The 13,038-nt window shown below is 53.2% G+C and overlaps 1 protein-coding gene across 1 annotated transcript in view; it reads left to right on the top strand.

Moving 5' to 3' along the window:
- The window catches only part of eef1g (eukaryotic translation elongation factor 1 gamma), a 49,764-nt gene extending 36,991 nt beyond the window's left edge, over window positions 1-12,773 (top strand). Inside the window, exons 8-10 of the mRNA XM_063036157.1 lie at window positions 6,112-6,284; window positions 7,535-7,659; window positions 12,488-12,773. Of these exons, the coding sequence (XP_062892227.1) occupies window positions 6,112-6,284; window positions 7,535-7,659; window positions 12,488-12,646 (457 nt within the window). The 3' untranslated portion in view covers window positions 12,647-12,773. The remainder of the gene's footprint in view (window positions 1-6,111; window positions 6,285-7,534; window positions 7,660-12,487) is intronic.
- The last annotated feature ends 265 nt before the right edge of the window (window positions 12,774-13,038 follow it).

Raw genomic sequence — 13,038 nt, 5'->3', positions numbered from 1 at the left:
GAGAAGAGGGGGGAGTGTGTGAGTGATGGACAGACAGGAACAGTGGGATGAAGGGGTGAGAAGAGGGGGGAGTGTGTGAGTGATGGACAGACAGGAACAGTGGGATGAAGGGGTGAGAAGAGGGGGGAGAGTGGGTGATGGACAGATGGGAACAGTGGGATGAAGGGGTGAGAAGAGGGGGGAGTGTGTGAGTGATGGACAGATAGGAACATTGGGATGAAGGGGTGAGAAGAGGGGGGAGTGTGTGAGTGATGGACAGATGGGAACAGTGGGATGAAGGGGTGAGAAGAGGGGGGAGTGTGTGAGTGATGGACAGATGAGAACAGTGGGATGAAGGGGTGAGAAGAGGGGGGAGTGTGTGGGTGATGGACAGATAGGAACAGTGGGATGAATGGGGGAGAAGAGGGGGGAGTGAATGAGTGATGGACAGATAGGAACAGTGGGATGAAGGGGTGAGAAGAGGGGGGAGTGTGTGGGTGATGGACAGATAGGAACAGTGGGATGAATGGGGGAGAAGAGGGGGGAGTGTGAGTGATGGACAGACAGGAACAGTGGGATGAAGAGGTGGAAAGAGGGGAGTGAATGAGTGATGGACAGATAGGAACAGTGGGATGAAGGGGTGAGAAGAGGGGGGAGTGTGTGGGTGATGGACAGATGGGAACAGTGGGATGAAGAGGTGAGAAGAGGGTGGAGTGTGTGGGTGATGGACAGATAGGAACATTGGGATGAAGGGGTGAGAAGAGGGGGGAGTGTGTGAGTGATGGACAGATAGGAACATTGGGATGAAGGGGTGAGAAGAGGGGGGAGTGTGTGAGTGATGGACAGATAGGAACAGTGGGATGAAGGGGTGAGAAGAGGGGGGAGTGTGTGGGTGATGGACAGATAGGGACAGTGGGATGAATGGGGGAGAAGAGGGAGAGTGTGAGTGATGGACAGATGGGAACAGTGGGATGAAGGGGTGAGAAGAGGGGAGTGTGTGGGTGATGAACAGATAGGGACAGTGGGATGAATGGGGGAGAAGAGGGGGGAGTGTGTGAGTGATGGACAGATAGGAACAGTGGGATGAAGGGGTGAGAAGAGGGGGGAGTGTGAGTGATGGACAGATAGGAACAGTGGGATGAAGGGGTGGGAAGAGGGGGGAGTGTGTGGGTGATGGACAGATAGGAACAGTGGGATGAAGGGGTGAGAGAGGGGGGAGTGTGAGTGATGGACAGATGGGAACAGTGGGATGAAGGGGTGAGAAGAGGGGGGAGTGTGTGGGTGATGGACAGATAGGACAGTGGGATGAAGGGGTGAGAAGAGGGGGGAGTGTGTGGAGGATGGGCAGATAGGGACAGTGGGATGAAGGGGTGGGAAGAGGGGGGAGTGTGTGGGTGATGGACAGATAGGACAGTGGGATGAGGGGGTGAGAAGAGGGTGGAGTGTGTGGGTGATGGACAGATAGGAACAGTGGGATGAAGGGGTGAGAAGAGGGGGGAGTGTGGGTGATGGACAGATAGGGACAGTGGGATGAAGGGGTGAGAAGGGGGGGAGTGTGTGAGTGATGGACAGATAGGAACAGTGGGATGAAGGGGTGAGAAGGGGGGGAGTGTGTGAGTGATGGACAGATAGGAACAGTGGGATGAAGGGGTGAGAAGAGGGGGGAGTGTGGGTGATGGACAGATGAGAACAGTGGGATGAAGGGGTAAGGGGGGGAGAGTGGGTGATGGACAGATAGGGACAGTGGGATGAAGGGGTGAGAAGAGGGGGGAGTGTGGGTGATGAACAGATAGGGACAGTGGGATGAAGGGGTGGGAAGAGGGGGGAGTGTGTGGGTGATGGACAGATGAGAACAGTGGGATGAAGGGGTGGGAAGAGGGGGGAGTGTGTGAGTGATGGACAGATGAGAACAGTGGGATGAAGGGGTGGGAAGAGGGGGGAGTGTGTGAGTGATGGACAGATAGGAACAGTGGGATGAAGGGGTGAGAAGAGGGGAGAGTGTGTGGGTGATGGACAGATGGGAACAGTGGGATGAAGGGGTGAGAAGAGGGGAGAGTGTGTGAGTGATGGACAGATGAGAACAGTGGGATGAAGGGGTGGGAAGAGGGGAGAGTGTGTGAGTGATGGACAGATGAGAACAGTGGGATGAAGGGGTGGGAAGAGGGGGGAGTGTGTGAGTGATGGACAGATAGGAACAGTGGGATGAAGGGGTAAGAGGGGGGGAGAGTGGGTGATGGACAGATAGGAACAGTGGGATGAAGGGGTGAGAAGAGGGGGGAGTGTGTGAGTGATGGACAGATAGGAACAGTGGGATGAAGGGGTGAGAAGAGGGGAGAGTGTGTGAGTGATGGACAGATGAGAACAGTGGGATGAAGGGGTGGGAAGAGGGGAGAGTGTGTGAGTGATGGACAGATGAGAACAGTGGGATGAAGGGGTGGGAAGAGGGGGGAGTGTGTGAGTGATGGACAGATAGGGACAGTGGGATGAAGGGGTAAGAGGGGGGGAGAGTGAGTGATGGACAGATAGGAACAGTGGGATGAAGGGGTGAGAAGAGGGGGGAGTGTGTGGGTGATGGACAGATGGGAACAGTGGGATGAAGGGGTGAGAAGAGGGGAGAGTGTGTGGGTGATGGACAGATGGGAACAGTGGGATGAAGGGGTGAGAAGAGGGGGGAGTGTGTGGGTGATGGACAGATGGGAACAGTGGGATGAGGGGGGGAGTGTGTGGAGGATGGGGGAAAGGAACAGTATGGTGGGGTGGGAGGAGATGGCTGGGGTGTGTGTTGGAGAAACTGGGTGGATGAGAGGAAAGGGGCAGAGGGGGCTGTTGAGTTCCTCCAGCATCTAGTTTGTTGTAACACACACAAATTGCTGGAGGAACTCAGCGGCCAGGCAGCATCTTTGGGAAATGAATAGCGGTGGTTTGGGGCCGAGACCCTTCGGCAGGGTGGGTTGCAGGTTCAAGTCTCAGAATTAGGTTTGTTACCACCAACAGAAGTCGTGAAATGTGTTGTCCACCAGCAGGGCAGTGCAACTACATTAAAAATTGTAAGTTGCAATGAGAAATAGTTTTTTAAAAGTAGCAAATAGCGAGGTGGCGTGCATGAACCGTTCAGAAGTCTGACGTCAGCGAGGAAGAAACTGTTCCTGAACCGCTGGGCCTGAGTCCTCGGTCTCCGGTGTCTCCTCCCCGGTGAGGTGAGGGCCTTTCGTGACGGACACTGCCTCTTGAAAATGCCCCTGGTGGTGTGGTGGAGTTGTGCCCGCGATTGGAGCTGCCAGAGTCCCCAACCCTCCTGCGCCTCCTGTGGTGCTGTGCATCGGCGCCTCTACATCAGGCTAGACAGAGTGCTGTCCGTGGTCATCCTCCCTGTGTCCCCCGAAAGTATTCCACCTGCTGAAATAAGGGGACTGGGGTTCGAGTGGGCAGGGCTACCGAGTATGGAACGTGGGGATGTATGTTTTTCCTCATAATGGATGTACGCACAACGGGTTGGGTCCCTTTGTCCGTTTGCAGGTAGCGTTGAGGAAGCAGGTTGTCTGCAGAAGGTCTTGGATAGATTGGAGAGCAAACAAAGATGGTATACAGTGTAGGGAACTGCATGGTTGTGCCTTTGTGGGCTATTTTCTAAAGAGAAAACTTGGAAATCAGGGGTGCAAAGGGCTTTGGGAGCCCGCGTGCAGGCTTCCCTGAAGGTTACTTTGCAGTTGGAGTCATTGCAAGTGCAATGTTAGCACTTGTTTTGGGCGGACTAGAATATTAAAGCAAGAATGTACTGCTGGGGCTTTGTAAGGCGGCCTCAGAAGAGACTTGTCTTTCGAACAGAGGCGAGGAACTTCTTTAGACAGGGGGCAGTGAATCTGGGGAATTCATTGCCACTGATGGCTGTGGAGGCCGATTCATTGGGTGCATCTAAAGTGGGGGTGGATAGGTTTTTGACTACGAGGGTTATGGTTGCATGGCATTGAGAGGGATAATAAATCAGCCATGAAGGAATGCTGGAGTAGACTCTGAGCCAAATAGCGTAATTCTACTTCTGTGTCTGGTCTTAAATCTCAGACCAACTGATCTGAACGTTGTGGACATTGAACCCTCTACGCATGGCATCTCATTAAGTGAACCATGTATGATAGGCGGTTGTGCTGGCGCCTCTCTCGGGGACTGAATGGAGATTATTATTTGAACTCATTTATGCCCCTCGGGCTCCTGAGAGAGTGACCGGGCTCGAGTCCTGGGCTGAGATGCGGGTGGGAATGACTTTGAGGAGCTGTGAGAGGTGGTGACGTTCGGGGGATGGACCGGGGCCGAGCTTTTCCACCCCATCAACTCCTGTGAATTCCACACAGGAAGGGTGCACCTGGTTAAAATCTCAGCCACGGGATAAAGCATTGAAATGAGAAGTTTCCCCATTCCTCCTCGCAGAGGCCGCGAGCCTGTGCAATTCTCTCCCACGGGGAGCGGGCCAAACACAGGCGAGTCAGTGGGGCCCGCTGCTGTGCCTCTGCTCGCGAACGGATTGACTTCGGGCTCAGTCCCTGAAGGGATGAGGCTTCTCCAGAGATTGAGCAGGCTGGGGCGAGGGTAGGCTGTCAGACGGATCTGAGTGGGCTGGGCCCTGGTTTTGTGCCTGTCCACCAGGTGGCGCTGTCCCCCCACCAGATGGCGTCTGCTCCCAGTTCAGCAGTGAGAGAGATGACTACGCAGTTCCTTTGAAACCCTGCCAAATGAGCCTCATAGTTCACTCTGCGTGTTGGATTGATTTATTACTGTCACATGTGCCGAGATACAGTGGGAGGCTTGTCTTGCACACTGTTTATACAGATCCACCCATCACATAGTGCTAAATAATGTGGGAAGCAATGTGGAATATGTGTAAATGCTACAGAGGAGGTTCTCAGATAAAGCCAACAATGAGGCAGACTCGATGGGCCAAATGGCCTTAATCTGTTCCCATGTCCCGCCCACTTCTGCCAGGGATGTTTCCACCTCTACCACTCTGGGGCAGAGAAATCTCGGAGATTCTGGATCCTCAGAGTAGAAATCCCTCCCATTCCCATTGTAAAGAGGCGACCCCTTGTTCGAAAGTCCTGGCCAAGTTTTCCTGATTGGGGTTTGCTGCCGACCTGATTGGTTGAAGTCCTCTTCTGTATTCTTGTTTTGAGTATTTTAGGTTCTATTAATCTTCATCGTGCTTTTGACCGTCCTTTTTTTAAAAAAAGGTTCTCCTTGGTTTCAGAGCAGTAATTTGGGGCCGTTTGATTAGCGTAGCAGAATGAGTTACTGACGACAGATAAGCATTTTTAGTCAGAGCTTCAGACCTACCATCTGTGAGTAATTTCATCTTTAAGTTTTTTTAAAAAATAACTCTTAAGGTGTGCAGGTTACACTCGGTGAATCTCAAACTGTTTGGGTGGCAGAGATGTGTAGTGTAAGATCAGGGTTCAAATCCGTCCGCTGCCTGTCAGCGTGTGCGTTCTCCCCGTGACCGCGTGGGTTTCCCCCGGGCGCTTCGGTTTCCTCCCACAGTCCAACGACCTGTGGGTCAGGGTGAGTGAGTGTGGGCCTGTTACGTTGCCATGACGACACTTGCCGGCCGCCCGGCAGCATCCTCACTGAATTGATGTGACAGAAAAGGCACATCTGACAGATAAAGACAAGACGTCAGATCGTTTTAAGAGAGCCTAGTGGTGTCTTTGCCAAAGGAGCTGGTTTAATTTTCAACTGAGCCCGAGCGGTGGTTAGCAGGGACCAAGCGGGTGGCTGGGATTGCCCCCCCCCGCGCGAGTTCACGCTGTCACGCGAAGAAATGGCGCTGACCGGAGGTTCAGTTTATTACCGCTGGGTGGGGGGGGGGGTGTGAGCTGTGGCAGAGAGGCAGGACTGTGGCGAGAGTCGGTGGGGGGATCCCGCGCCTGTGTGACACAGTTGCTTCGCCGCCGGCGTGACGCTCCTCACTGTCACTGAGGTAAAACCCGGTGGTCTGGGACCTCGAGCTGGTGACACTTGTTGGCTGATGAACTCTGTACATCGGGGAACTGGGGACTCTGACAGGCTTTGATGTCTGCGGTTTTTTAAAAAAAAATATATATTACCTTCAAAGCATTGATCTTTTCCTGCTCTCCCCCTCTACAGCCCGTTCGTCATGGACGAATTTAAACGCAAGTACTCAAACGAGGACACGTTGTCGGTGGCTCTGCCACACTTCTGGGAGCACTTTGACAAGGAGGGCTGGTCGATCTGGTACTCGGAGTACAAGTACCCCACCGAGCTCACACTGACTTTCATGAGCTGTAACCTGATCTCAGGTAAGAAGCTTCTAGCACACTCCCCCCCCCCCCCCCAACTACTGGCACCGCTGCCATCCCGTCTCCATCGTCCTCTGTCCTGAGCCACTTTCTCGAGGGCGGGCCAGGGGTGTCTCCACCATCTTAATTTCAGCCTCGTTGTCTCTCCTCTGCGTGCTCTTTGGCCGTCCCTTCCCCCCTTTCCGTAGGGGTTCCATTTTAATGCCTGCCCGGCGATACCGTCGGGTTAGCCGCCTCGAGGTGCGGCCAGTTTGTGTGCTTGCCCCGCACCGTGCCGGAGGACCGGGCTTTCTCTCTGACAGGGTTCCCATTACTGAGACTTCTGCAGAACTCAGCGTGGGGTTCCGCCGGGCATCAGTTGATGGTGGTGGGTTTCTGTGTATGACTGCTTGACAGCACAGTGGGTAAAACTGCTACCCCGTTGCCCCCAGAGACCCAGGTCCCAGGTTCGATCCTGACCTCCGCTCTGTGAGTGTCTGGAGGTTGGTCTGTCTTCCAGTAACCGTGTGGGCCCCTTCCCTCCCTCTTGCGTCCCAATGATGTGGGTCTGGTGGATTAATTGCTCCTCTAGTGTGTGGGCAAACGGTAGAATCTTGGGGGGGGGGGGGTGGTCCGATGAGAAAGGTGGTTGTTGGGTTAGCAAGGTCTCAGTGGGCTGAAGGGCCATGAAATGCCAGAGGAACGGAGCGGGTCAGGCAGCTTTAGACCGTAAGAGATGGGAGCAGATTTAATCCATTGAGTGCTTGGCCGTTCAATAATGGCTGATTTATTTTCCCTCTCAACCCCCTCTCTCCTGCCTTCAACCTCTGACACCCTAGAAACATCAACCTCCGCCTTAAATGTACCCATCTATGGAGGGGAACGCACGGTCAGCATTTCGAGCCGTGGCCCTTCGTCCAAAGACGGGCTGCCCGCTGAGTTCCTGCAGCCCTTCGTGCGTTGGCAGCTTCCAGCGTCCCTCTCGCCCCGGGCCTGCTCCTTTGCAGCTGAGAATGGAAGGGCAGGTACCCCCCGACAAATTTATCCAATTATCACCCCACCGATAACCTGGCTGTGAGTTTCACTGTAGAAGTTATGCCAGAATCCCTTCTACGAGAGCACTGTGCGGACTTCGGGGCGTTCTTGGACAGCTGCTCGGTGCTGTTGGATTTGGGTTGCGAGATCAGGCGGGAGGGTGGGTGCATCCGAGGTCGCACGCTACCGTCTCGCCGTATCCCATTGAACCTTCAGTTTCCTCTTCTCCTTGCCAGGCATGTTCCAGCGTCTTGACAAGCTACGCAAGAACTCCTTTGCCAGCGTCATCCTGTTCGGCAGCAATAACGACAGCAGCATCTCCGGCATCTGGGTCTTCCGCGGCCAGGAGCTGGCATTCCCGGTATGGAGTCTCTCCCCCCCCCCCCCCCCCGGGCGTGTGGCCGCTGCCTCGCTCAAGCGATTCGCGTAGACAGGGCGCGCTCTGGCCTCCAGGCTGCCAGGGGAGACGTGAGCGCGCAGGAGTGTTGCTGTCCACATTTCCTGGGTTGAAGTGTTCGGTTGGACAGGCAGAATCGGGTTGGTTGTCACTGGCCTCTGACAGGAAAATAATTTTTAAAATTATTATTTAGAGATACAGTGCTGAACAGGCCCAACGAACCACACTGTCAGCAACCTACTGATTTAACCCTAGCCTAATCACAGGCCAATTTACCTACTAACCGGAAACAAGAGAAAATCTGCAGACGCTGGAAATCCAGGTGACACACACAAAATGCCGGAGGAACTCAGCAGGCCAGGCAGCGTCGATTGGGGGGGGGGGGGGGGGAGAAAAGTACAATCAATGTTTTGGGCCGAAATCCTTCGGCAGGACCTATACCAATCCATGTCCATTTTTCCATTGTCGCTGCCTGGCCTGCTGAGTTCCTTCAGCACTTTGTGTGTGTTGAACCTGCTAACTGATGCATCTTTGGACTGTCGGAGGAAACCCATACATATCATGGGAGAGAGCGTGCAGATTCCTCATAGATATTGTTGGAATTGGAACTGCGAACTACAATGCTCGGTGCAAAGACGAAAGAAATCTATGATGAGGCCTCTGTTGGTCAGAGAATGTGTCTTAGCTGTCTAGCTACGCAAGCCTGGGCAGTATGATACGGAGAGCAAGCTGTTTCCCGTGTAGCAAGCTCCCCCTCTCCACGCATCTGATGAACCCAAAGGAACGACAAAGACCGATACAGTTTGGCACCAGCAGCGTCGCAGGAGTTGCCAGTCAGCTTTGAGCTCAATGTAGGACTGCCTTAGGGTCTCCAGCTCCAGATTTTCCCCTCGGGGTTCACTCCTGAAGCCTTCCCCGTGAGTGGGTTTAGCAGCGGAAGTTTGAGATCAGAGTTCTCCTTCTCCAGGATGAGCTGGCCAGCCCCATCTGCCGCAGTGACTGGTTCTAAGGTGCCAGTAACCCGCCTTCGCCCCTTCTCCTGTCAGTAGAAACGGTTCCGCCGGGCTTAGTAGCTAAGCTACAGGTGAAGGCCGGGAGCCGGGCCTGGTTGTCAGAGGGTATTTGAGGCGCACGCCATTGGGAGTGTTAATAGGTAGTGGGGGTTTGTCCCTACTATCACCCTGGGTAATCTACAAATTACGGAAAATATGCTGTGTGTAAGAAAATGTGCTCATGGGCTTTCGGAAATCTGATGGAGAGGAAGAAGCTGTCTCTGAGTAGTTCGTTGGTCTTCAGACTCTTCCCCCACCCTGATGGTAGTGACCAGAAAAGGGCAAGTCCCCTGAGCAGAGCGTGGCCAAGTGGATAGGGTGTTGGACTAGCGATCTGAAGGTTGTGGGTTCGAGCCTTGGCCGAGGCAGCGTGTTGTGTCCTTGAGCAAGGCACTTAACCACACATTGCTCCAGTCCACCCAGCTGAGAATGGGTACCGGCAAAAATGCTAATGCTCGCGATAGACTGGCATCCTATCCGGGGAGGGAGTCTCGTACTCTCAGTCGCTTCACGCCATGGAAACCGGCATAAGCACTGGCCTGATGGGCCACAGGGCTCGTGACAGACTTTAATCCCCTGAGCAGAGAGGCAGAGGAAAGAAGCGGGTATTAGAAGATGAAATCTTTCTTCCCCACGGCGAGGTGTGTGTACAAAGTGAAGGGTGGGCTTCTCTGGAGGGGGAGATGCTGGAATCTGGATTGCACTGCTAGAGGGAGTAATGGAGGCCAGTACTGTCAGCGTCTGGTTAAGTTAAGCAAGGCTAGGTCCAAATGCGGGGAAGTGGGGCATATAGATAAATACAATGGCCAGCACGGGTGCGGTGGGCCGAATGGCCTGACTTGCTGCATTATCCATGGTAAGACAATACACTGAGTAGATGCACCACAAATCTGGTGTGAGTGGAGGAAATCCCGCTGCTGCCTGTCAGGAGTTTGGAGGTTCTCCCCGTGACCACGTGGGTTTCCTCCCACAGTCCAAAGACGTACTGGTTGGTCCATGTAAATCGTCCCGTGATTAGGCCAGGGGATTGTTGGGCAGCACTGCTCCAAGGGCCGGAAGGGCCTGATCCGCGCTCTGAAACAGTAAATAAACGTTTGAGCTGGAGCAGCGAGCTCCGCTGTGTCGCGGAGGACGGGCGGCAGCTGCGAGAGGCGAGACTTGAGTGGCCAAGAGACCTGACCGCGGTGCCAGGCGGCCCGCGGGCAATGGCCGTACTCGAGTGCTCACGCCGGAGGGGTGACTCAGGCAGTCTGCGAGATTGGGCTCTGGAGCCTGTTGCCACTTCCGCATTCTGTTCCGCAGCACAGTCCCGGGGCCAGTCTGCTAAAACTCGCTCAATGATTCGGGAACACTACTTCCCCTTTTTTATTTTACATTTCTTACTGCAAAATGGTAGTTTATTTTGTCTTGCACCGGACTGCTGCGAAACAGCACCTTTCACGACAGCTCTCGTTGATACCAGAGCTCGTTCTGATCTGCACTCTTTGCTGTATTTTCAAGTTCCAGTTCATAGAGGTCTAGAAAATACTAAGAGCCATAGAGAGTGTACAGCAAGAGTCCTTTTTCCCCTCCCCTCAGGGAGACCATGGATCACTTAAACCTGATTCTGATCTGGTATCGAGCCATGAAAGTCAGCTTTTTCCCAATATGGCATTATTTCAAGATGAGAGGCAAACAAGTTCACAGATTCCATACACCTGCACGTGTGTAAAATTATCAAAGAAACATAACTGTGCCGTCAACAACATAGAACAGTACCGTGCAGTCCTGGCCCTTCAGCCCAGCGAGTTGTGCTGGCCTTTAACAAAGCTGGGACTTTATAAAGCCCTGTCCAGGCCCCACTTGGAGTACCGCGAGCAGTTCCGGGCTCACGAAAGTGATTCTGGGATTGAGCGGCTTGTCATGAGAAGAGCGTTTGATAGCTGCGTTCACTGGAATTGAGAAGAATGAGGGGCGAAACCTATCGAGCGTTGAAAGGCTTCAATAGACTGGATGCGGAGAGGATGTCTCCTGTGGTGGGGGAGTCTAGTACCAGAGAACACAGCCTCAGGTTACAGGGTATCCTTTTATAACGGAGATGAGGGATTTCTTCAGCCAGAGAGCAGTGAATCTTTGGAATTCGTTGCCGCAGGCGGCTGTGGGGGACAAGTCATTGGGTCTGAGAGGTTGATAGATTCTTGATTAGGGGTACAGGGAGAAGGCAGGAGATTGGGGCTGAGAGGAGAATGAATCAGCCAGGATGAAATGGCGGGGGGCAAATGGCCTAATTCTTCTTGTATATCTTATGGTCAACCCACTCACCGTAGTCCTCCACGTTTCTTCCACCTCTGTCTCTTAAATCTTAAATCGATTATCTTCAACCACCACCCTCAGCAGTGAGTTCCAGCCACTACCACTCTCCGTGTAGAAGAAAGCACCTACCTCTGACATTCATATAACAATTACAGCATGGAAACAGGCCATCTCGGCCCTTCTAGTCCGTGCCGAACTCTTACCCTATCCTAGTCCCACCGACCTGCACTCAGCCCATAACCCTCCATTCCTTTCCTGTCCATATATCTATCCAATTTAACTTTAAACGACAACATCGAACCTGCCTCAACCACTTCTGCTGGAAGCTCGTTCCACACAGCCACCACTCTGAGTAGAGAAGTTCCCCCTCATGTTACCCCTAAACTTTTGTCTATTTTTCAACCCATGCCCTCTTGTTTGAATCTTCCCCACTCTCAATGGAAAAAGTCTAACCACGTCCTACATTCCCCTAAACTTTAAAGGATGTCCTCTCGTATTAAACGATCCGTTGCCTCCCTGGGGGGGGGAGAAAAGGCTCTGGCTGTTCGCTCTTACCACCTCTGTCAGTTTGCCCCTCATCCTTCTGTGCTCCAAAGAGTGGCCCGAGCTCGCACAACCATCCCTCTCCAGTTCAAGGTGGAGATATTGATCAGGGGCATTTCAGGTCAGTTTGGGAACCTGGGGGCTGTGGGGAAGGAGCCCGTATATGTGGGTCGTCAGGCTCCTGTATTTCCTGCTCGGTAGCATCGAGAGGAGGGCACGGCCTGGGTGGGGAGTCCCTGATTGTTGTTCTTAATACCTTTGTGTGTAGGAATTTTTGCGGTGTTGGCACCACAGGCGACAATAAAAAAAGTCAACAATATTAAATCATCAAGGATTATGTAAAAATAAAATAAACATGGAATAAAATGTGCATAAACACCACGCATTTACAATGCCAGCAGCATAAAAAGCTTTAAAAAGTTTACAGTGATGTGACTCAGGTGATAGAGGGAGTGGTGGGGGAACGAGCTGGAATGGTTGATCAGATTATCTTTAAAATGGTGTGAAGTTTTTGTTTTAATAGCCCTATAGAGCTCTGCAGAATAGAGGGTTAATAGAGTTTGCTGTGTGGGTGGTGTCCGCAGTGGTATTTTCCAGCTGGGTTCTTCGTCCCGAACACGTACACGCCCTGCAAGGCAGCGACCCTTCTCTGCTGACCGGACAGTCTGCTGTAGTTGTACGCTGCGCCGAGCCGGGCGATAATGGCCGACGTGGCGATGCGCTCTGTGCTGGCGGTGTAGAATTGCTCTGGGTTGCTGGAGTTGTACGCGGTACCGCCACGCGACGCCGTCCACTCTCAGCTTCGCGCGAGCAAGGAGCTGCGTGGTTGGTGCCTGTGGCGGCAAACTGGGTGCCCGTGACGCTGCTGTGATCTATTTCTGCTCTTTCTTTGCTTGTCTGCGCAGATGTCTCCTGACTGGCAGGTGGACTATGAGTCGTACAGCTGGAGGAAGCTGGACAGCGGTAGTGAGGAGTGCCGTACCATGGTGAAGGAGTACTTCAGCTGGGAAGGACAGTTCACGCACGTGGGGAAGCCCTTCAAGGAGGGCAAGATCTTCAAGTGAGCGAGAGACTTTGCAGACTCTGTTCCCGATTTTCCCCCTTCCCCGCACCCCCCTCAGAGCTCGTGGCAGTAACATCGGGCCACCGTTTTTAAAACGCAGGCGCAAAATAAAAAAATACTTCATCTGACGGTCTTGCGTTTTGTTTCTGTGGCGTCGCGGGGGATGCCTTGTGGCACTGAACTTGGTCGGGAAAGCTTTACTCCGAACGTCCGAAGTAACACTTTATGTATTTTTTTCCCCCAAAATACACCAGGCATACATGACTTCTGCAGATGCTGGAAATTCAAGCAACACACATCAAAGTTGCTGCGTTCACCAGCAACTTTGATGTGTGTTGCTTGAATTTCCAGCATCTGCAGAAGTCCTCGTGTTTGCGACGAAGGGTCTCGGCC

The sequence above is a fragment of the Mobula hypostoma genome, chromosome 30 (assembly GCF_963921235.1).
Source record: "Mobula hypostoma chromosome 30, sMobHyp1.1, whole genome shotgun sequence".
Lineage (NCBI taxonomy): Eukaryota > Metazoa > Chordata > Chondrichthyes > Myliobatiformes > Myliobatidae > Mobula > Mobula hypostoma.
Note: the sequence above shows the minus strand (reverse complement) of the source record. Positions and strands in the feature narration are given on the sequence as shown.